The 24,115-nt window shown below is 41.8% G+C and overlaps 2 protein-coding genes across 2 annotated transcripts in view; both read right to left on the reverse strand.

Moving 5' to 3' along the window:
• The window catches only part of LOC139412167 (immunoglobulin superfamily, DCC subclass, member 3), a 107,638-nt gene extending 98,097 nt beyond the window's left edge, over positions 1-9,541 (reverse strand). The window contains exon 1 of the mRNA XM_071158985.1: positions 9,478-9,541. Within this exon, the coding sequence (XP_071015086.1) occupies positions 9,478-9,541 (64 nt within the window). The remainder of the gene's footprint in view (positions 1-9,477) is intronic.
• A 7,034-nt stretch (positions 9,542-16,575) lies between these two features.
• LOC139411408 (immunoglobulin superfamily DCC subclass member 4-like) overlaps positions 16,576-24,115 on the reverse strand; it is a 64,390-nt gene continuing 56,850 nt past the window's right edge. The window contains exons 17-20 of the mRNA XM_071157735.1: positions 23,066-23,168; positions 21,582-21,819; positions 21,346-21,474; positions 16,576-20,488 (exon numbers count right to left, since the gene is read on the reverse strand). Of these exons, the coding sequence (XP_071013836.1) occupies positions 19,778-20,488; positions 21,346-21,474; positions 21,582-21,819; positions 23,066-23,168 (1,181 nt within the window). The 3' untranslated portion in view covers positions 16,576-19,777. The remainder of the gene's footprint in view (positions 20,489-21,345; positions 21,475-21,581; positions 21,820-23,065; positions 23,169-24,115) is intronic.

Consider the following 24,115-nt stretch of genomic DNA (forward strand, 5'->3'; position numbering starts at 1 on the left):
CAGAGCATTGACACACTGTCAAAGAGACTGAGAAAGAGGCACACACAGTCAGGCAGACCCCTCCTCTTAATGCTCCCTTTAACAAGGGGAAGGGCACCCTGGGGTTTAGGATTACCACCGTGGGAGACCAGAAGCCTGCCAGGCTGAGAGAGACTAGTGGTGGCTAAGTGTGGCTCGCGCTCAGGCTTACTACTGGCATTCAATTAAGCCCACCGTGCTACTGTACAAAGGACTGGAGGGAGGGAGGCATCCACAGCCTCACAGCCAAACTGCTGCAGTTGGCTAAATAATAACCAAGCTCTATTCAACATTGTTAGAAATCAAGCGGTCATAGCTGCATCACAGCACAATCTGTTGTGGTGCAAAAACATAAAAAGCTTGGTTTTATCAATCACAGACAGTGAGCATCCTGAACACTGCAGAACAATGCATACTTAATGCTCTCATAATTTCCTCCTCAGTAAAAAGCACTCTTGGGTAATTTGTCCCTTGTCACATGAGGCACTTCAATTTTAGCAGCCACTGCTGTTGTTGTTTAATCAGACCCATACAGTCACAGATCTGGATCAGATCATTACAATGCAATAAAGTGGCAGGTCTCAATTTCTGATGCACAAAAAAACATAGACTTTTTAAAAACTCTAATCATCTCACACAATAACAGTACATTATGAGGGTAAACGTGTTAAGAGTTTAAATAGCAATATTGTATCGGGAGCCACCCATCTCGTCATCCCTCACACTGTTTAGATATCAGAAGCAGGACCTGATCTTTGTCTCATCCCTTTCTCCACTCTTAAATTTCACCTTCTCAGTGAAATAGCAAGGCTCTCTCATCCACCTCTTCCTCAGTTTCAATGCCAAGTCTACTCAACCCTGTAGGCTACCATCCATTGCCAACTCGTCCATGATACAGGCAACAATTTTGGTATTCTTTTTTACACCTTATAGTGTGCTCTAAAATACGGAGTATGTCCAGATTCTAAAAACATACATTTATTCAACATTAAAAATATTAACATCTCAAAAAGTGCCCTTTTTGATGTTGTTCAATATAAGACATTGTTTACATCAGATGTCCAGAGTGGGCTCTATGCTAACTGTTAAGTTATGAGCACCACCAACATAGTGAATGGGAAAATGGATTCAAAGGGAACTCTCTCCGCTGGTGATTTGCTGAATGTACAATCCCAAAGGAGGGCTGTGATTGGTTAATGACCTATAATGTCAATTTCTCATACTATAATATGTCTTATCTTCAAAAGTACCAGAGACCACTCTGGAAATATGTTTGAAATGTTTGAAAAGTATTTTGTTCCAAACAATATGTATAAAATAAGCTAAATTAAAAAGGGTACTTTTTATGTCGAATAATTCATGTGAAAATGTGTTTTTCAGATTCTATTCATTCTCAATATTTTAGAACAAACTATAAGAAGTGACCACAAGATGTTGTCTGTATCTGTCACGACTTCCACCGGAGTCGGTCCCTCTCCTAGTTCGAGCGGCGTTCGGCGGTCGACGTCACCGGCGTTCTAGCCATCACCGATCCACTTTTTATTTTCCATTTGTTTTGTCTTTGTTTATTTACCCTCTGGTTTCCCCCATATTTGTGTGCGTGTTTGTTTTATTTTAAGGCTGTATCTGACAGCTGGTAGATTGTTGCCGGGTTTTGTTATGACGCCTGTTTATTTATATTTATTTGTATTTTTCCAGCACCATAGTATTGTGTTTATACTGGTGTTTTTTTGTATTAAATACCTAGTCCACGCATCTCAGCTCTCCTGCGCCTGACTCCTTTCACCACTTACCCACAGCCTTGACAGTATCATGTACAGTTCACAGATCATAGGGTCTTACAGTAGGCATGTACAGGTCTAAAAAGGGCCTAAAATGGCCACATTCATCATGATTTTCTCAAAAATGGTTTGTGATACAAATATAAAAAGCATGTCAAACATCCATCCTTCCGAATTAAGTGAGAAATGCCAGAACAATCTGAGATACAAGAAAAACTTTTTGGGGCTATCCTTGCATGGAATCACCCAAATAATTTTTGGGGGGGTCAATCATACATGTATTTAATTATTTTTGGAAAGGGCACACAGAGCTGGTTTTGCCGCTTATAGATGTCCCCCAGTGTTTGTTATGAAGTTGACGTGTTAATAAAGGAAAGTCACCCAGTAAAATACTACTTGAGTAAAAGTCTAAAATAATTCAGTTTTAAATATACTAAGTATCTAAAGTAAATATAATTGCTAAAATATACTTAAGTATAAAAAGTAAAAGTATAAATAATTTCAAATTCCTTATATTAAGCAAACCAGATGGCACCATTCATTTTGGGGGGGGAGGGAGTAGCAGGGGCACACCCCAAGTTCTCTTGAGAAGTGTGTAATTGGACCATTTTCTTGTCCTGCTAAGCATTCAAAATGTAACAATTACTTTTGGGTTTGAGGGAAAACATAAGGAGTAAAGAGTACATGATTTTCTTTAGGAATGTAGTGAAATAAAAGTATGATATATACAGTGGGGCAAAAAAGTATTTTGTCAGCCACCAATTGTGCAAGTTCTCCCACTTAAAAAGATGAGAGAGGCCTGTAATTTTCATCATAGGTACACCTCAACTATGACAGACAAAATGAGAAAAAAAATCCAGAAAATACCATTGTAGGAATTTTAATAAATGTATTTGCAAATTATGGTGGAAAATAAGTATTTGGTCACCTACAAACAAGCAAGATTTCTGGCTCTCACAGTCCTGTAACTTCTTCTTTAAGAGGCTCCTCTGTCCTCCACTCGTTAGCTGTATTAATAGCACCTGTTTGAACTTGTTATCAGTATAAAAGACACCTGTCCACAACCTCAAACAGTCACACTCCAAACTCCACTATGGCCAAGACCAAAGAGCTGTCAAAGGACACCAGAAACAAAATTGTAGACCTGCAACAGGCTGGGAAGACTGAATCTGCAATAGGTAAGCAGCTTGGTTTGAAGAAATCAACTGTGGGAGCAATTAATAGGAAATGGAAGACATACAAGACCACTGATAATCTCCCTCGATCTGGGGCTCCACGCAAGATCTCACCTGGGGGGTCAAAATGATCACAAGAACGGTGAGCAAAAATCCCAGAACCACACGGGGTAACCAAGTGAATAACCTGCAGAGAGCTGGGACCAAAGTAACAAAGCCTACCACCAGTAACACACTACGCCGCCAGGGACTCAAATCCTGCAGTGCCAGACGTATCCCCCTGCTTAAGCCAGTACGTTTGAAGTTTGCTATAGAGCATTTTGATGATCCAGAAGAAGATTGGGAGAATGTCATATGGTCAGATGAAACCAAAATATGACTTTTTGGTAAAAACTCAACTCGTCGGGTTTGGAGGACAAAGAATGCTGAGTTGCATCCAAAGAACACCATACCTACTGTGAAGCATGGGGGTGGAAACATCATGCTTTGGGGCTGTTTTTCTGCAAAGGAACCAGGACGACTGATCAATGTAAAGGAAAGAATGAATGGGCCATGTATCGTGAGCTTTTGAGTGAAAACCTCCTTCCATCAGCAAGGGCATTGAAGATGAAACATGGCTGAGTCTTTCAGCATGACAATGATCCCAAACACACCGCCCGGGCAACGAAGGAGTGGCTTCGTAAGAAGCATTTCAAGGTCCTGGAGTGGCCTAGCCAGTCTCCAGATCTCAACCCCATAGAAAATCTTTGGAGGGAGTTGAAAGTCTGTGTTGCCCAGCAACAGCCCCGAAACCTGAGGGATCTGGAGAAGGTCTGTATGGAGGAGTGGGCCAAAATCCCTGCTGCAGTGTGTGCTGGGCAATACGGACTTTCAGCTACCTCCAAAGACATTCTATTGGGTTCAGGTCTGGAGACTGGCTAGGCCACTCCAGGACCTTGAGATGCTTCTTACGGAGCCACTCCTTAGTTGCCCTGGCTGTGTGTTTCGGGTCGTTGTCATGCTGGAAGACCCAGCCACGACCCATCTTCAATGCTCTTACTGAGTAAAGGAGTTTGTTGGCCAAGATCTCGCGATACATGGCCCCATCCATCCTCCCCTCAATAAGGTAGAGTCGTCCTGTCCCCTTTGCAGAAAAGCATCCCCAAAGAATGATGTTTCCACCTCCATGCTTCACGGTTGGGATGGTGTTCTTGGGGTTGTACTCATCCTTCTTCTTCCTCCAAACACGGCTAGTGGAGTTCAGACCATATGACCTTCTCCCATTCCTCCTCTGGATCATCCAGATGGTCATTGGGAAACTTCAGACGGGCCTGGACATGCGGTGGCTTGAGCAGGGGGACCTTTCGTGCGCTGCAGGATTTTAATCCATGACGGCGTAGTGTGTTACTAATGGTTTTCTTTGAGACTGTGGTCCCAGCTCTCTTCAGGTCATTGACCAGGTCCTGCCGTGTAGTTCTGGGCTAATCCCTCACCTTCCTCATGATCATTGATGCCCCACGAGGTGAGATCATGCATGGAGCCCCAGACCGAGGGTGATTGACCGTCGGTCTGGGGAACTTCTTCCATTTTCTAATAATTGCGCCAACAGTTGTTGCCTTCTCACCAAGCTGCTTGCCTATTGTCCTGTAGCCCATCCCAGCCTTGTGCAGGTCTACAATTTTATCCCTGGTGTCCTTACATAGCTCTCTGGTCTTGGCCATTGTGGAGAGGTTGGAGTCTGTTTGATTGAGTGTGTGGACATGTGTCTTTTATACAGGTAACGAGTTCAAACAGGTGCAGTTAATACAGGTAATGAGTGGAGAACAGGAGGGCTTCTTAAAGAAAAACTAACAGGTCTGTGAGAGTTGGAATTCTTACTGTTTGGTAGGTGATCAAATACTTATGTCATGCAATAAAATGCATATTAATTACTTAAAAATCATACAATGTGATTTTCTGGATTTTTGTTTTAGATTCCATCTCTCACAGTTGAAGTGTACCTATGATAAAAAAATTACAGACCTCTACATGCTTTGTAGGAAAACCTGAAAAATCGGCAGTGTATCAAATACTTGTTCTCCCCACTGTACGTATACATAGATTTAGAAAATACTGTATTCGGTGTGGTGCCTGGCCTTAGCCTATGCAGTATACTATTAAGGCTACCTGTAATTATGTAGTTCTAAGGTAGTATGGCTTCTGTTGACAAAAAATATATCATGCTAGACTTCGATCAAGAAATTAGACTCCGTTTCAGACTGTTTTTTTTTTTTTTTTTCCTTTTTTCCTAATAATGGAAATAACAATAAAATTATAGTTTTTGTGTTAAGTCAAGTCCTTCCTTCGAAATGGCTATCCATGTTTTGACCTTATTCTTACAACCTCACAGACTATCTCTGACAGCAGCCAATCAGACTCTGTAACACCCATAACATCCATAACGGTAATTCTATGGTCTAAAGTAAAAAGCTATTTTTATAGCACTTTGCCGTGGGAGATCAAAACATTATCTTTATTTCTAGGGTAGACCCTGTAAGTAAAGACTATATGTTTGTATACCTAGCCACAGGAATCTACCCATGTCAATTATGAATCATTATGAACCTTCCTTTTGCTCCTCATACTATAAACATACAGACACGGGCACACGTATATGCACACACACTCACAGACGCACGAACGAACGCACGCACGCACGCACGCACGCACACACACACACACACACACACACACACACACACACACACACACACACACACACACACACACACACCTGCAACAGGGTGCCCTTCACCTTTCAATTATCAAAGCAATAAGCTGACCCACAGACTAAATCCCAACACCAGGAAGATGATATTGACAAGAAATATCTACTAACAATAATCCCACTATAAGCTCGAAGAAAATGTACATTTTATACAAATGACAACTATGTTTGCATTGTGATGATGACTCACCCTGGCCAATGCATTAACTCCCACCTGCTTCAATCAACAATATTCCTATGTCTAGTTCCCTCTAGTCCGGCGGTCTGACATGTGTCCATAACATTGTCAACACATGGTCATTCCCTATGGGATAGGTGCACCTGAGGTCTCTGTGTAGACTACTCATCTTTCACCAAACTAACATAGAAGAATAACAGTTTTGTGTGCAGTCTATGGCTAGCCTACAAATTATATTACAGTTTCCAAGATGAACCTCACAAGAATAACACAAGTAAACAACAATAGCATCCTTATAGTGAATGTGACTAACAAAATCATTTGTTTCACGATTCAAATCCAAACAACCAATAAGAAAGATTGATGCTAATTGGGAGACGTGGCTGTTGCTCAGCCAATACAATTTTTTGTTGTTGCTGTTGTTACTGTTGCTATTTGTCTTTATTTTGAACAAACATCTAACAGTGCACACCCATCTGGTCATATCTTGCAGGATGAAAACAAACAACGGACTGTTCTATTCAAGCTTCACTACAGCTTCTAACCATACACCTTCTTACCTCAGTGGTTCTTACCTCAGTGGTTCCTCATATTGACTGAAACTTTAAACGGCACAAAAAGTGATTCAATTATTGCAGGATTAGTGAAACAAATCAATTGAAACGATTTAATTTCTCTTAAATGTGGCGGCTAGAATACATCACAACTCCCTTATAAGTCACTCACGAGCCACACACAAAGAACTCAAAGGCCTCAAATAAAAAATGTATGCATCATGTTTACTCCTTCACTCCTCCTTCCTTCCTCCTTCACTCCTCCTTCCTTACTCCTTCACTCCTCCTTCCTTACTCCTTCACTCCTCCTTCCTTACTCCTTCCTTACTCTTTCACTCCTCCTTCCTTCCTCCTTCACTCCTCCTTCCTTACTCCTTAACTCTTCCTTCCTTACTCCTTCACTCCTCCTTCCTTACTCCTTCACTCCTCCTTCCTTACTCCTTCCTTACTCCTTCACTCCTCCTTCCTTACTACTTTACTCCTCCTTCCTTACTCCTTCACTCCTCCTTCCTTACTACTTTACTCCTCCTTCCTTACTCCTTCACTCCTCCTTCCTTACTCCGTCACTCCTCCTTCCTAACTCCTTCACTCTTCCATCCTTCCTCTTTCACTCCTACTTCCTTACTCCTTCACTCCTCCTTCCTTACTCTTTCACTCCTCCTTCCTTACTCCTTCACTCCTCCTTCCTAACTCCTTCACTCTTCCATCCTTCCTCTTTCACTCCTACTTCCTTACTCCTTCACTCCTCCTTCCTTACTCTTTCACTCCTCCTTCCTTACTCTTTCACTCCTCCTTCCTTACTCCTTCACTCCTCCTTCCTTACTCCTTCACTCCTCCTTCCTTAATCCTTCACTCCTCCTTCCTTACTCCTTCCTTACTCTTTCACTCCTCCTTCCTTACTCCTTCACTCCTCCTTCCTTACTCTTTCACTCCTCCTTCCTTACTCCTTCACTCCTCCTTCCTTACTCCTTCACTCCTCCTTCCTTAATCCTTCACTCTTCCTTCTTCTTTCACTCCTACTTCCTTACTTCTTCCTTACTCCTTCACTCCTCCTTCCTTACTCTTTCACTCCTCCTTCCTTACTCCTTCACTCCTCCTTCCTTACTCCTTCACTCCTCCTTCCTTAATCCTTCACTCTTCCTTCCTCTTTCACTCCTACTTCCTTACTTCTTCCTTACTCTTTCACTCCTCCTTCCTTACTCTTTCACTCCTCCTTCCTTACTCCTTCACTCCTCCTTCCTTACTCCTTCTCTCCTCCTTCCTTACTCCTTCACTCTTCCTTCCTTACTCCTTCACTCTTCCTTCCTTCCTCCTTCACTCCTACTTCCTTACTCCTTCACTCCTCCTTCCTTACTCCTTCACTCCTACTTCCTTACTCCTTCACTCCTACTTCCTTACTCCTTCACTCCTCCTTCCTTACTCCTTCACTCCTCCTTCCTTACTCCTTCACTCCTACTTCCTTACTCCTTCACTCCTCCTTCCTTACTCCTTCACTCCTCTTTTCTCAACCTCTTTACTACTGCTCCAGCCTTTAGTGGAAATGTGATTACATGGGTGGTGTGCTCCTGTGGGTCTCTATGGCATGATGCTCATCATAGAAGCATCCCTCTATCCGGGTTACATGCTGGGAAATGGGGCCTCGCAATGAGGGACTAAAAACTGTCAATCATACTGAACAAAGGAGCCAAGAACATTTTAAAAAGAAGTTCATCTGTACAAATATTCTCCTCAGCGGGCAATAACTGCTGCCTTTTTATTCATTCTCACTGCAATAAATTGACTACACAAAGACTCAGTCAATTAAAGCTATCTCCCCCTATGACAGATGATAAGCGCATCAGTGCTCTGATTTTAAAAAAAGGCTAATATGCTCTATGCAGACAAGTAGCATAACTTTTTTTTTTAAGCAATAACATTCCATAAATGCATAAAAGGCTGGTTTGTGTGCATCAATGGTAATGATTCATAGTGACCACAGCCAAGAAAGAAAGGAAAGAGATACTAGTCTTTCAGGCACTCTTTGGCACAAAGAGTGTATTTGGCACAAATCAACACAACAGGACACACACACACACACACACACACACACACACACACACACACACACACACATCTAAGAACCACATGGACCATAATGGGTGTAAACAATTATAAATCGTATTTTTAATGCATTCAATTAATAGGACAGCCTACTTAAACATCATAAAATCAAAATCATCTCATAACCTATTGTTGTTATTATTATTGTTAGGCCTATTATTAGGCTATTATTATTACTATTATTATTATTATCAATATCATCATAATTATGATCATTATTAGCCTACCACTTTTTCTTGGTTCAAGTCGTAGGCTACAATGGTAGGAGCCTATCATCATCATCCTCACCATCATCATCTGCCTATATCATTTTCCAGGTGTGAGGTTATTATACAATTATGCAACAGACCCTATGTGGGTTAACCTATGTGGTTTCTAGGACGAAGTATGCTGCACGTGGCTACATACAATATAACCAAAGGGCGCATGGATTCAAGATTATTTTTTAAAGCAACATCCATGCTGTTATATAGGCTAATATGATAATATTTTCAGAGTGTCAAACAAGTTCGTGCCAGCTACACATCACCACCTACTCAAGTGTGAGATCATTGATGAACAAATATCGGTTTCTAAATTCCATTGGCACACACTCACAAACACACCAATATAGCACACACTCACAAACACACCAATATAATACACATGGAACTGAATTCCCCAAAAGAAGATGAACGTTCAAGGAATAAACGCAAGAGATGAATATGTTCAAGTTCTCGGCCAGCCGAGATGGTCAGTGCTTCTATAGTTTCGTTCAACCATGTCTGCAGCGGAGACGGTATAGAAATATATAGGGCTAGATATTATGCACTATCTTTGGTCTGCAGCACCAGCTTCTGAAAGGGGGAAAAGGCGGTTCCGTTCCAAAAAGGTGTTATCCTGCAGAGGTAGTAGTAGCCTAGAAAGGATATCAATAAACACTTACCGACTAAAGCGTTGAGGAGTAATCCAAAAATGCATGGAACAAGGCAGAGCCTTCTGGTAGCCATTTAATCACTTTGAAATATATTACGATACTTGAAAAAACAACGTGAGGCGATCAGAAGAAAACAGACATACGGCTAGCTCTTCATGTTCCGAGCTACAACAATTGGTGGCTCGCAGGGGTATAACTTGCTTGCGCCATTTTGCACATCTATCAGGAATCTGTCAGCATCTCGTGCTCTCTCCTCTATTCCTCTGTATCCCAGAGCCGCTGTCTCACACACATATCCACGTTGTAGGTTTTACCACGAACTACACTTCTCTTCCATCTGTCTCCCCTCCTCCCTGTACTGCATTCGCAATTTTTTTTTTAGGAGTCTCTACTCTGGGAACAAAAGCGACCAGAGCGCTGCACTCACAAGGCATATAGTAAAGCCACTATTAAGCTATGCTTAGTTTGCAAGTGGATCTATATTTAAAACAAATATTATACCATAATTTGTACCATTAGAGTACTGTATCCAAATAATGTATTCCCATCGTTATAGGCTAAGCCAAATGTATAAACTAACATTCATTTCATGTTTTCTAATGTGTAATTTAGGCCTGTAATAATACAATAATTCAAATAATAATACTTAATGTTGTGAATAATATTCGAACAATGCTATTATCTGTTGAGTTGTATTACTAGTATTATGAAATATAATGAATGATACATGTTAGTCAAAGGACAAATAACTGAAATATAATTTTTGGTGAAGGTGTCAAAATGTGAAATGAAAACAACATGATTTTTTGTTGAAGGTGTCAAAATGTGAAATGAAAACAACAATGGCAAAGTGCGCTCACAAATCACCCCTTATGCTGCTCGACATTTCAGTGATTTATTGTCCATCAATTATTCTGGACCACTTTCGGATCACATCGTTGAAAAAAAAGATGTTACATGGTCGACCAAGAGAAGAGGAGTGACATCTAACGGTGAGGAACATTATTGCAACTTATCAGCAGAGCACTAGGTGGAATTCCCCAATTGAAGCGCCGTTATAGCGTAGTTGCCGCCTCTGTTCAGCTATTATATTCCACTCCTTGCTTCTCCTGTCATTTGGCTAATTCTCTCTATGTCCATTCAGAAAGTTTCATTAAGAGAGGTACAAATAATACGTAACTGAAAAGATCATAACAAAATTGTAAAAATGTAAGCAAGTCATGAAGATCGGCATGTGCGAGGAATGAAGACAGGTGAGTTTTGTGTTTCTTTCCTCTCATTAATGGGATGCTACTGAAGCAAACGTAGCTCGATTAAATCTTGAAAATCTTGTATTTTTCCATATATCATTATTTCTTTCTCATTACGGAGTCCTCTCTCGCCATTTTAAACAACATGATATTTCATTGATCCTACCTCCTCACATTGTTTCTTGTTGTTCTTAAAATTAAAATTCTATATTGCGCCAAGTTTGCGCGCACCCCATCTTCCATAACGTTGTCATGGAATATATCAATGTTGTTTCCAACCATATAATTAAGAATTACAAGAACTGAATAGGATCTCTATGTTTCCAACTACCAATCAGCAACTGCACCGTAAATCCGGATGCATATTGAACGTTGAGATTGCTGAAAGGCCAGTCTCTTTGGCAAATGACAGGAGTGGAATGTTAGCTAAAAATACTGTTATCCAGACTACAGTTACTGTAACTGTAAATTTAGAAGGTGATATTTCAGAATATGTTGCGAGTAGGCCTATATTATATGCCTATAATCTAGGCCTATAGGTAAAGTAGTCTGTAAATGAACTGTGGTGTACTGCTATATTGCATTAACACCTTTATAGCATACGGTAAGCCTAGCCTATGGTCCAGGAAGGCTCAATCACATTTTGGCATTAAAAATATAAATATGCCTATTCATGGACTCTGTCCACTTTCATTCATTTCATGATAATATTGTATCTTTAATCTCCAAATACCCAAAAACACAACAAAATTATTTGATATAGGCCTACTAAAGTTGTTATTGTACTCCATTATGTTACTATGCGTAAGGCAATCTTACTATGCAAACGACATTTTCATGAGTTATCCTTAGTAATGGACAGGTTTGATTTCCTTAATAGGCCCACCTCTTATGGAGTGATTGCAATCTTGGAGGTTCTAATTTACATCTTATTAACCCCCCTCTCTTGTTCTAAGCGCCTGGTGCCTCAGTTTGAGGTAGCCTAATGGAACCAAGTAATACACCTACTGTAAGTCTGCAACATTAACCGACTGTCATGTGTAGGAGAGGATATGTGTGAGAAATGTTAAAAGATAAAGCCTCTGTTTTTCTCCAAGGTGAACTATTGTAATCACAAAACTACACATACCTCCTACTAAGTTCTTCAAAGATGACAAGTTGGGCTATTTTGTATTCTTGTATGGATATATAATTACAGTGTGTGTATAATGTTTCTCCTATTTTAGTGTATGGCATGTGTTCCACCTAGGTGTAACGAATTGAGAGTTGTGGGAATGTACGTTTTTGGTTTGCCATTGGTTCCGGGAACAAAGCCATACGTTTCCTGACCAGTAAAACCACATGTTTTGTTACTGTTCTGAGAACGGAAATGAAAGGTTATTTGAAGGTAATTAAATAATGTTCTGAGAACGTTCTCCAAATATTCATATTTTGAAGGGCATTTTAAGGCTATGGAGGCCACTTAATGTTTCAGGAAGACTTTAATTATCACTACTAGTTTAGGTTAACTGTTGTCAACGATAGGACACATGGAAATGAATTTGTTTGGTATTAAAAATGCAAACACATTTCTTCTTTATTGTGGCAAAGCATCAGTAAGATTGTAACCTATGATTTTCTGTTTTTTATCCATGGAATGAATCCACTGAACCACCAGGATGGAGCTAGCATGCCATGTTTTTATAACTCATACAAAGCTGTTCAATTTAGTCGATTCAAACAGACCCCATTTCAAAGGAAACAAGCACTCCTTAACGTTCTGAGAACCATATGTTTGTTAGAGATGGGTGAGAGCGTGGTTGTCCTATGGGTATTTTGCATACAACCTTCCCACAACATTTTGTGAATGGTGCAGGATATTTGCTTGGTTTTGGAACATTCTCAGCACATTTGAGGAACTTTACAAAATATTGTTATTTTCTTGGTATTTCATTACTTTAACAGAACGTTTCCCTAAAAGTTCAAACGTGGTTACTTTTACTGTTTGGTGATGTCCTAGAAACGTTCTCCAACTGGTTTGGCATTGTGAATGTTCTCAAATAGTTATGAAACAATGTTCTGTGGGAATTTCAGTACATCAGCATAACATTTCCCACAAGTTTCCTATGGTATTATTTAAAGTAATGTTCACGTAATGTTCAGCGAACCTTAAGAAACAACGTTCTTCTGTGGGAATTTCAGTACTTCAGTATAACGTTTTCTGCAGATTTCCTCATGGCACTATTTAAAACCATGTTCTCAGAACATTAAGAAAACTTTCCGTAAAAACCACAAGAAAACAGTGAAATTCAAATAACTTTCTAAGAATGTTATTTAAAAACATATACATTCCTTTCTCACGTCAGCAAAACTCTCTCTATCCTCTATCTTGTTAAGTGTGTTCAGGTGTGTTGGCCGCGCCCACTAATGCCACACCTGATCTTATGTGCTCGCTGGGCACTGACACCGGTTACACAGGGAACAGAGGACCAAGAGCAGTCAAGGCAGAACTCTCCGTAGCCATACGTATCCATGCATGGTTGTTCATGGGTGACTGTAATATTAGTGAAACATCAAGACCAAAGATGATCAGAAGGAGGTCAAAGAAGGGTTACAAACAGTCAGACAAATCTTTGTTCAGTTATCCTCATCTCTTTATTAAGATGTTTTATTTACACAACAGTAGTTTGCTCAGACATCTTGAGTTGCTGTGAGTTTGACAAGTTCACTGATGGTAACACAGTGTGGATAAACTTCTAAAAAAACAAGATTACTTCTCATCCATGTCCACAACTTTGACCAGCCACATATACACTGAGTATACAAAACATTAGGAACACCTGCTCTTTCCATGAGTTAGACTGACCAGGTGAAAGCTATGATCCCCTATTGATGTCACTTGTTTAATCCACTTCAATCAGTGTAGATGAAAGGGAGGAAACATGTTAAGCATTGAGACAATTGAGACATGGATTATGTATATCTCTATGTATCTATATGTCTCATTCAGAGGGTGAATGGCCATTATAAAATATTTAAGTGACTTTGAACGCGCTATGGTAGTAGGTGTGAGGCGCACCGGTGTGAGTGTGTCAAGAACTGCAATGCTGCTGGGTTTTTCAGGCTCAACAGTTTCCCGTGTGTCTCAAGAATGGTCCACCACCCAAAGGACATCCAGCCAAAAGGGGTGGAACTCAATATTAGGAAGGTGATCGTAATGTTTAGTACACTCAGAGTATATGTTACAGCCACCTCCAAAACTAAAGGTTTCATCAGGAATTTATCGCTAACACAAAAATCCTCTCATTTTTTAAAGACCAAGTTAAATTGCACTTCTTGACATTTTTGAGACTGACAGTCTGAAGTTGCCATGGCCCCAACTTCCATAACAATTTAATAAACCAATGCTGGAATGCATAAAAAGGGGAAGACATATTACTGTGCAAAGCTGATGCCAACATGGAAGGGCCATGTGTAGTGATGGACAGGTGTGTTAATCAGCGAGGATGGCTGTGACGACACACTGTGCAAGAGGGAGAGAAGAGGATCAGAGCACTGCCCGGACGTACGTAATGTAGCACCGACTCACTCATAGACACCCTCTACTGCCTCTGTCTCGCAGCGATACCGCCGCCAACATGTTATTCCTACTTTCACAATGCAAGCGCTTTTTCAAGACACTGCACACATACACATAGGAAGATAATAGAAGTGCTCATTCACAAGAAGTGCTCCAACAGCAAGAGTTGACGATGATAGCGCGAGTGAGTATGACGTGAAAGAGGTTGTATACATACGACACATTGAAAATAATGTACTGTAAAAAAAAAAAGACTGAGTTCTGATGGTGGCACAAGACCAGGGTCTCTATGATTGGACATTCAGGATAAAGCACAGATCAGCTGATTAAGAAGTAGAAGAAGAATGCACAAATGTGACATCACTGGACAAGGTAGCTCACCACAAAGCATCAGAGAGGACACAGAGCCAGAATACATTGATCTTTTCTTTTTTAACAAAACTAAAAACTAAATAATATATGCCATTTAGCAGAAACTTTTTATCAGAATCTGTGTATCAGTGTTTGTGGTGAGGTTTTGTTTGACAACTAATGACGTGCTTCAGAGTCAGGTACACTGTACATGCTGGCATGTTCCTCTACAGTTTTATGCAAAGACAGGCCACCTGAGTAGGGAACAGTAAAGACCAGTATTCTACAGAAATGTCTGCACCGAGAGGTAAGACCTGCAGGTAGACAGACGGTCCTTTTCAACAATCAATCACCGCTCCTCAAATCCACTCTTCTTGGCACTGATATCACAAGGGTTTCCCTGCACTACTTTCCCTATCCTCACCCCTACTTGCCTTCACCCTCCGCCCCTTACCTCCCTGCCCTCATCCCTCTCTTCACATCATCCCCCTCCCACCTCCCTGCCCTGCACCTGCATCCACTCACCACTCAAGTGTTTATTCTTAGAGTCGAAAATAAATCCACTGCAACAAGTGATATTTCCAGCCGAGATAAGACAAGACAAGCAGCATTACGCCATCTTCTGCCAGCTTGGCTCCCACAAAAGGATTCTTATAAACATAATCTCCTTATTCATAATGATCTTCATTACATTAACAAGCAACCAACAAAATGAGGTATTCTATTGATAAAAGTTATATAAAAAAGAGAGGATCCCGTTATTGAACTAACGTGCATATTTGATCAGATTAGAGCAAGATTTTACTACATTGAGCATCACATCTGCTTACTCTGGGCAAATATGCTTACAGTAAGGAACACTATGTACTGCAAGATATGTGGTTAGAAGGAAACAGTAAAAAGAACCAACTGGACCTCTTCAGTGAGAGCACACATTCTTCATGCCAGAGGCGGTTTTATGTCTTCAACGTTGGCTCTGTTTTCAACAGACCACACAAAGCCGCTGCAATAGGTGCCCCTCGAGTAAGAGTTTGAAACAGAGCTGAGAATGACACTACAAGGTATGTATGTTAAAAACAGACGCTTCAGTAGAAATGTGAGTAAAGAACATTTAACACCTCTAATGTTGCATATCTGCAATGCATACTGTACGCCTGTGAGATTCAAATGAACTGTAAACAGTCACCTTCTCACAGCTTCACTCAGTCTAAAAAAATATATTGGTTGTTATACTGTACACACAGTCCTATTAAATATTGTATTGGGTGGACACCTTTCATTAAAATGTAACTGACTAAATAAACCTGAATGAGTTCATCAGAGCACAATGATTCATTTCTAAAAGGAATTTTGAGTCCATAATGACTGGACTAATTGTATGGATCATAGATGGACTGAGAACGTTTTCCTGAAGAGCGTGCTGTTCCCAATAGACCAGAAGGATACGTCTTGAGAAAAAAAAAAAAAGCCAAAACAGGAGCATGTAGTGTACGAGACTGAGAATGTATGGGGTTTTCAATGCATTTAAGGGTTGTAAGATGAGAACACAACGTTGACATGATTTTGCTTAGATAAAGTTTGAGCATGCCTGATCCCGAGTGAGGTCTGTTCAAAGGATAAAACTGGAATGCTTTAGTTATGAGACTCTTCTATATGCCTCTGAGTTCTAGCACCTATCTGGACTATCTTGAGTCCTCATTCATCTGACAGACCATACGACTCAATGTCTTGGGCCACGTTTACAACAGGCCCATTATACCTGTATAGTCTTTGATATGGGCATACTCTAATTTAGACAAAAAGCCTCACACAAAGTATGACAAGACATTCTTGTCCTTGTGTGGAGACTATTTTGAAGAAAATATTTTGTTAGGGTACACAAAAGGTAACTATAAGAAATGTAAGCATGCATTATGTTCAATAAAATAATAAAGATGCTTGTTTAAAAATGCTATAATGGAAGAAATGAAAACATGAGGGTAATACATAATAGGGGATCTGTGTTTGTCAGAAGGATTATTTACAGTGCCAATGTAAAGTCTACACCACTTTGAACTTTTTTCCCACATTCTGTTGCGTTACAACGTGGGATCGAAGTAGATTTAATTGTATGTTCTGTCATTGATCTAAACAAAATACTCCATAATGTGAAAGTGAAAAGAAAATTCTACACATGTTTACAAATTAAACAACTAAAATATAGTTGTTGCATAAGTGTTCACCCATTTGTTTAGGCAAGCCTAAAGTAGTTCAGACGTAACATTTGGCTTAACAAATCACATCAGTTACATGGACTCACTCTGTGTGAAATAATAGGGGTTGAACTGATTTTCGAATGACCATCCCTTCCTCTGTCTGCCATACATACACCATCTGTAAGGTCCACCTGTAAAGTCAAGTATTGAATTTCAAGCACAGATTCAACTACAAGACCAGGTATGCTTTTGGAAAGCCTCATAAAGAAGGGCAGTGATTGGTAGATGGGTAACCACAACAAATCAGACATTGAATATATCTTTAAGCATGGTCAATAATTATGCTGTGAATGATGTATTAAATCATCCAGAGACATCAAAGATGCAGTCGTCCTTCTGAACTGAGCTGCAGGACAGGAAGGAAACTGCTCAGGGATGTCACCATGAGGCCATAAGGGGATTTTAAAACAGTTACAGAGTTCAATGGCTGTGATGGGAGAAAACAGAGGCTGGATCAACAAGATTGCAGTGACTCCACAATAATGACCTAATTGACAGAGTGAAAAGAAGAATACACATTTTCCAAAACATGCATATGTATACAACAAGGCACTAAAGTAATATTGCAAAAAAACATGGCAAATTAATACACTTTTTGGCCTAAAAGCAAAGCCTTTATGTTTGGTGCAATTCCAACACAACACATCACTGACCTTATTTTCAAGCATGGGGTGGCTGCATCATGGTATAGGTATGCTTGACATTGGCAAAGACTGGGGAGTTTTTCAGGATGAAAAGAAAACGGATGGAGCTAAGCACACAGAATCCTAGGGAAAAACCTGCTTCACTCTGCTTTACACCAGACACCTGGAGAGGAATTCACCTTTCAGCAGGACAATAACCTACAACACAAAGCCAAATCTAAACTGGAGTTGCTTACCAAGAAGACAGTGAATGTTCCTGAGTGGGCAAGTTACAGCTTTGACTTAAATCTGCGCAATTGTTTATGGCAAAACTTGAAAATTGCTGTCTAGCCATTATCCCCAACACCTTGACAGAGCTTGAAGATTTTGCAAAGCTTGAAGATGTGCAAAGCTCTTATGAGACTTACCCAGGAAGACTCACAGCGGTAATCACTGCCAAAGGTGATTCTAACATGTATTAACTCAGGAGGGTGAATACTTACCTAAACAAGGTATATTAGTGTTTATTTTTCATTCATCTTTTAAAAAATATGTAATTTTTCTTCCACTTTAAAATGACAGAGTATATAAAAATGACAAATTAATAAAATTTAATTCCACAATGTAACGCAACAATATGTGACAAAAAGTTCAAAGGGGTGTAGACTTTACATATGATATTGTGAAAGACCTCAGGCTGGTGAGAGTCAAAAGTACAAAGAAAGAATGTAAATATGGCTAAAAATAGAAGTGGTTTCTAGGTCTATTTTTCTATGATATTTCCACCCCCCTCTCACCTGCAGAGGGAGGAGCTCAGACACAGCTGAGAAAGAATGAGTGAGATGGCATCACAAAGGGTGAGGTCTCCCAACAACTCACAAAGCTTGTTCATCTGTAGTAGGTCTAGTAACAGGCTATCATATAGCAGGCCTGGTAACTAAACTGCTGCATGATTTACCTAAGGTGAAAAGTGATTTGAGGTAACTGGTAAATTAAAAATGTTTTTCTTCTCCCGTCCAAAGTAGATGTAACATTGAGGGGGGTGACGACCGCTGGAAACCCAGATCTAATGGGACAACCGATAATGAGGTCAAGGGCAATAAACAGAGATCTGAGACAGTCCGTTATGTACCATACGTGTCATTTCCTGTAGGCAATACACATTGATGTATATAGAAAGAAGAGGACAAGAAGTTATTCCTGAAAGTATTGAAGGCTATGAATTCAAACAGTTAAAAAACAGATTCCAAAAGTTGCACCTATCTGCATGACACAATTCAAATCACCAACAAACCGTCCTGTAAAGAAATGAGGTAGTGCTGTTGACTGGGAGCAAAACCAGGAGACTGCTGCTATAAGTTGTGTTATTTTGTCATACACCTACACATCTCATCTAGTCCCCAACCCCCCAAAAAAAAATAATGCAACCTATATCAACTACATGTACTGTATCCGGTTCCTTCAAATTTTCTTCAATTTCCTCATTTATTTTCCTTTTTCTACATTTTCAACATATTTGTCCTATTTTTATTGAATATAATCATCTATATAAATATACAGAGGTTAAAAAATGCACCTAAAATATTAGGCACCTGAGACCCCCAAGTCAGGGAGATCCCCAGTCAGGGAATGTGTGTGGATCCTGAGACAGCAGGAGGTTGGAGAGAGAGAGACAAGAGGTCTGCACTCAGTGTCTAAATATAAGGCTTCTTTCCTGGTGCTGGAGCAGGAGCATCCATACAGTGGAACAGCCAATAGGAACAGCTCAGTCATTGGAAAGAGGCCAGAGTGAGAGTGAAAGGGCCACAAGGTCACGGTTCTGCTCCATCTTCATCCATGGTGCTGAATCAAGAGCCTCTCCTCCATCATCAGCTGACCAAAGATAGGTCTTGAAGTACCACACAGCCCACGCTCAATCTCAGAGTCCAACAGGTCATGGCTTACGAAAAAAGGAATATCCTCCTTTCTACATTATGCTTCCGTCATCGTACGTCTGTAACAGGAGCCTGTAGCAACGTACAGAGTAAGGCCAGACTAACATACTGCTGCTATGCAACAAAATTAATACCCATATATACTAGCACTAAAAAATATATACTGCATATATACACATATAAAACAATGGATTCAAAGTACCTATAAAACTGAGCCAAGAAGAAGAAAATCAGATACTGAGGTGCTTTAAAAAACAAAAAGAAAATGGATTCATCATGGATGAGAAAAAGAAAGAAGTCCGACTGGTCTTGGTGTGGGGGTTTGTTTCTCCTCTTGCTAAGGGCAAAGGTAGCTGTGCGCTGCAGAGTTAGAGTGGACAAGGCCGGTGCTGACGAAAGGAGAGGGGGACGGGAGAGGGGGGCAGTGTCTGGAGTCCCCGTTCCCCAGGGTCTCCTGCCCTGTCCGCAGGGGCTTGGTGGAGTGGAAGCCGTTGGTGAGCCCCATTCCCATATGCCGCCCCACATCTACAGTCAGCTGGGATGCCACGCCCACCATGCCCCCAACCATGCCCTCTGGCTGCCCATTGTGATTGAACACTGGCTCCAGGACAGGGCCGGGTGGGACCTTGGGCAGGGGTTGTGTCTCTAGGGACTCCTCCCCTGGTGATGGACGTTGTGGTGCCTGGGCAGGCTGTCTGACTGGCTCCCCTGGATGCTGTGGTGCCTGGGAAGGCTGCCTGACTGGCTCCCCTGGATGCTGTGGTGCCTGGGCAGGCTGTCTGACTGGCTCCCCTGGATGTTGTGGTGCCTGGGCAGGCTGTCTGACTGGCTCCTTTGGGTGTAAAGGGGCCTGTGCAGGCTGTCTGACTGGGGAGTAAGCTGCCTCGGAAAATGAGGGCCCCCTGGTGGCCTGAGAGTCCTCATCCTTGTCACTCCGCGCCTCCTGCTGCTCTTTCTCCAGGTCGTTCAGCTCAGAGTGAACTATGACCTCTGCCTCCACCTGGTTACCGCTGCACAGGGAGGAGCCCAGTCGGTCCTCAGGGTCGCCCTGAAAAACACACACACAGCCCACGTAACAGTGGAGTCCTACAAGGCAGTGTGTTTGTACTCCTGTTGTTCTGTATTAACATACAACTGTAAATGACCTTACACCAGTGGTATCAATCATGACTGAAAGGCAGCCATAATACAATTATAACACAGTCATTATTTCTTGCTATGCTATCCAGCTTTCTGAACTGCATACCATTCTCTAAACGAAATCACTGAGAATACGACTGAACTGTCACCAGTAAAATAGAGCAGCGGTGGTATGTGGTGTGACTGCAAAATAAATGAGGGATTCATTATAGATTAATTATAGCTCTCCCCTCCTACACTTTTGAAGGGTATGAGAGCGCCTTAACAGTGGTAGAGTAATTAATTTATCAGACGCATGATCAAGCGGCTCATTCAGCTTTCAGCCAGAGTGTCACGTTCTAATTAGCTATACGTCATCCGGACACCTCGTTCATTGTTTCATTACTTCCTGTTCAGCTCTCACACAAACCACTCTACCTCTACACCATCTCTCTCCTACTGCTCTTCTACACGCACGCACGCACGCTCGCACACACACACACACACACACACACAAACTACGCTCACACACATAAACTACGCTTGCACACACACATACCACGCACACACACACCACGCTCACACACAAATTACGCTCGCACACACACACCACGCTCACATACAAACTACGTTCGCACGCACACAGACAGACACCACGCTCACACACAGACCACTTTCTACCCCATCTACGTTTTATTCTTGTACACATGCATACACACACAAGCACGCACAAACACACACACACGCACGCGCATGCACTGACGCATACACACTCTGCTCACATACCTTGCCATTCTCTGTGGTGGCCATGTCCAAAGTTCCATTGTTGAGCGTTGGAGAGTCCTCTGTGATGGTATCCCTGTATTTGGTGATCCGGTTGGCCCAGTTACGACTAACTGACCCATTCCAAGCAGCCTGGAGAATGACAAGGTCAGAAGAAAAACACGACTCAACAAGTAACCTTGAAAGGTACTATATTTGTAGTTGGGTCTAGTGTGGTATCTAGTGTCCTGACTACTCACCTTGAGCTCAGCTCCTAGGGCATCGTCCCCTACTCCTACATTACCCATGAGGCTGTGCTCCTCAGTGGGCTCCGTGAGGGGTTGGGCGCGGCCATGGTCATGGTCCAGGCTGCCCAGGGGCATCAGGGTCTCTAGCTCATGGCAATCACTGCATTCTGGCACCATGGTGGGCACAGACCTACCCCCACGGCGGTACTGTGGAGGTAGAGCTGTGGAGTCCAGCCCTCCAGACACCTCTCTGGTTAAACAGCACAGAGGAGGGACACGGGTTATGGATCATGGTTATGTCACTGCACATGGTTTAAACTCGGAGCACAGTATAAAAACAAGGATTATCATTAACAATTGTGTTTTTTATAGGGATACTTCGGGATTTTGGCATTGAGGCCCTTTATCTACTCCCCCAGAGTCAGATGAACACTTGCATACCATTTAAATGTCTATGTGTCCAGTAAGAAGGAAGTTGGAGGTAGTTTCGCGAGCCATTGCTAACTAGCGTTAGCGCAATGCCTGGAAGTCTATGGGTATATACTAGCACGCAAGCAGACAACCATAGACTTCCAGTCATGGCACTAACACGAAACTACCTCTTAACTTCCTTCATACTGGACAAAGAGACATGGAAATGGTATCCATGAGTTTATCTGCCTCTGGGGAAGTAGACAAAGGAAGGCCTCATTGCCAACATCCCGAAGTATCCCTTTAAAAACAAATATGAGGAATGCATTGTCATAGATAGTCATGACAACTACAACAGTAGGATGAACAGCATATTGTCACTCCATCTCAAATTGTGATGGCTAGCTGGATTCACTATAGTACAGACTGGAATTCAAACAGTTGAGCTAAATACCAAAACAGACAGTAATAATAGTTGTTCCGTATTAATGCAAAATTATTCAAATCTGAAATGTCAAATGTGCAGCATTAAGACATGGACCCCATCCCCCCTGGGTCTCACACAAAAGTCACCCTAATACTGTAACTACACAAAACATCTCCAAATCCTCCACTTCTATTTAAATCAGTTTACTGCTCTCCCTGCCAAACCCAATGCAGGGAAACATGACTTTTGTTTCATATTCTTTCCTGCTCATTAACCGCACAGCTTCATAATAGACCAAGAGCAGCCATCCGTGGTGCTCTGTCTTTCAGGACACACTCAACAACACACTCAACAACATCTGCCTGTCTGCAGCTTCACACTCACACGCACGCGCACACACATACGCACACACACACACACACACACACACACACACACACACACACACACACACACACACACACACACACACACACACACACACACACACACACACACACACACACACACACACACACACACACACACACACACACACCTTCCCTTAAATCTTACAATGCCAGTGAAAGCTTAATGATCCTCAAATCCTAGACGTACATACTAAAGTAGACATACTAAAACAGACAGAGTCATTTGCTTTCAAGTGGCCTCTTCTTACCTGGCCTTGCCGTTGCGGAAGCTGACACACATACAAAGGAGAATGCTGAGCAGCCCCAGACACACACCAACTATGATGCCTGTCACTGCATGGATGTCCAGCTCTATAGAGAACAGGGAACAGCCCAGGAAGGCATGCAGGAAATGGGGAGAGAAAACAGACGAGATACTGGATGAGTGTCTGAACCTGTCAGCACAGGACGTAGTTAGAGAACAGAAGATAGGTGGGAGGATGAATGATAATATACTGTTTATGCAGTATGATGACAGCCGGATTCCAAAAATTCTGCAGAACCTATTCTGTCACCCCTCAATCAATTTCAGCGGGCCATGAAGGAACCAATTCACACTTCCAGGGAGGGAGATATTAATTCAGCTTGGGCAATGGCTGTCTGTCTGGCAGCAGAGTGGAGAGGGGACAGATGGTGCTCGCTCCGCTCTCGCCCGCCCACCATCCACCTCGCCCTCAATCACATTGCATTTACTACTGGCAAGATTGTCTGATGGAGCCGAATATGGGGCAACTCCGCAGGACCAGAATAAACCTGCTACTCATCTTACTCTGTCTTTCTACGTCTCAATGGTTTCAGCTAATGCCCTGAGCCAACCGGAGGAGGATGGACTCCCCTAGCTCCAGTGTTGTGACCTTTTGCTTCTGAATGGAGCTCTCTCCTGGCTTGCTTCTAGAAGCTCAAGTTTAGCTGTTGTGTTCATTATTCTCTGACGGACAAAGTGTAATTGGGCAACAAATAGATGAGGATTGATGGAGGTCTCCTTGAGCAGCCCAACGAAACTGCAGTAGCATTCAACAGTGTGCACATATCTATCTTTCTTTTTCCCTGCCAAGCCCCCGTAGAATGAGCCGCTCTCTCAGAGCCCCCTTCACCGTGGTTATAGGCAAGGTGTCATCCACAGCTCTTCTGCTTCTCAAAGTCAGATATGAAGTTGATTCATAGAGCTCTCTGGGTGCAGCGGGTGCTGAGGCCACCCCTTTAATATTCACCTCAGAAGGCCAGAGAGTGAGGAGAGATATGACACAGGCTGCCCAAAG

This window comes from Oncorhynchus clarkii, chromosome 6 (genome assembly GCF_045791955.1).
Source record: "Oncorhynchus clarkii lewisi isolate Uvic-CL-2024 chromosome 6, UVic_Ocla_1.0, whole genome shotgun sequence".
Taxonomy (NCBI): domain Eukaryota; kingdom Metazoa; phylum Chordata; class Actinopteri; order Salmoniformes; family Salmonidae; genus Oncorhynchus; species Oncorhynchus clarkii.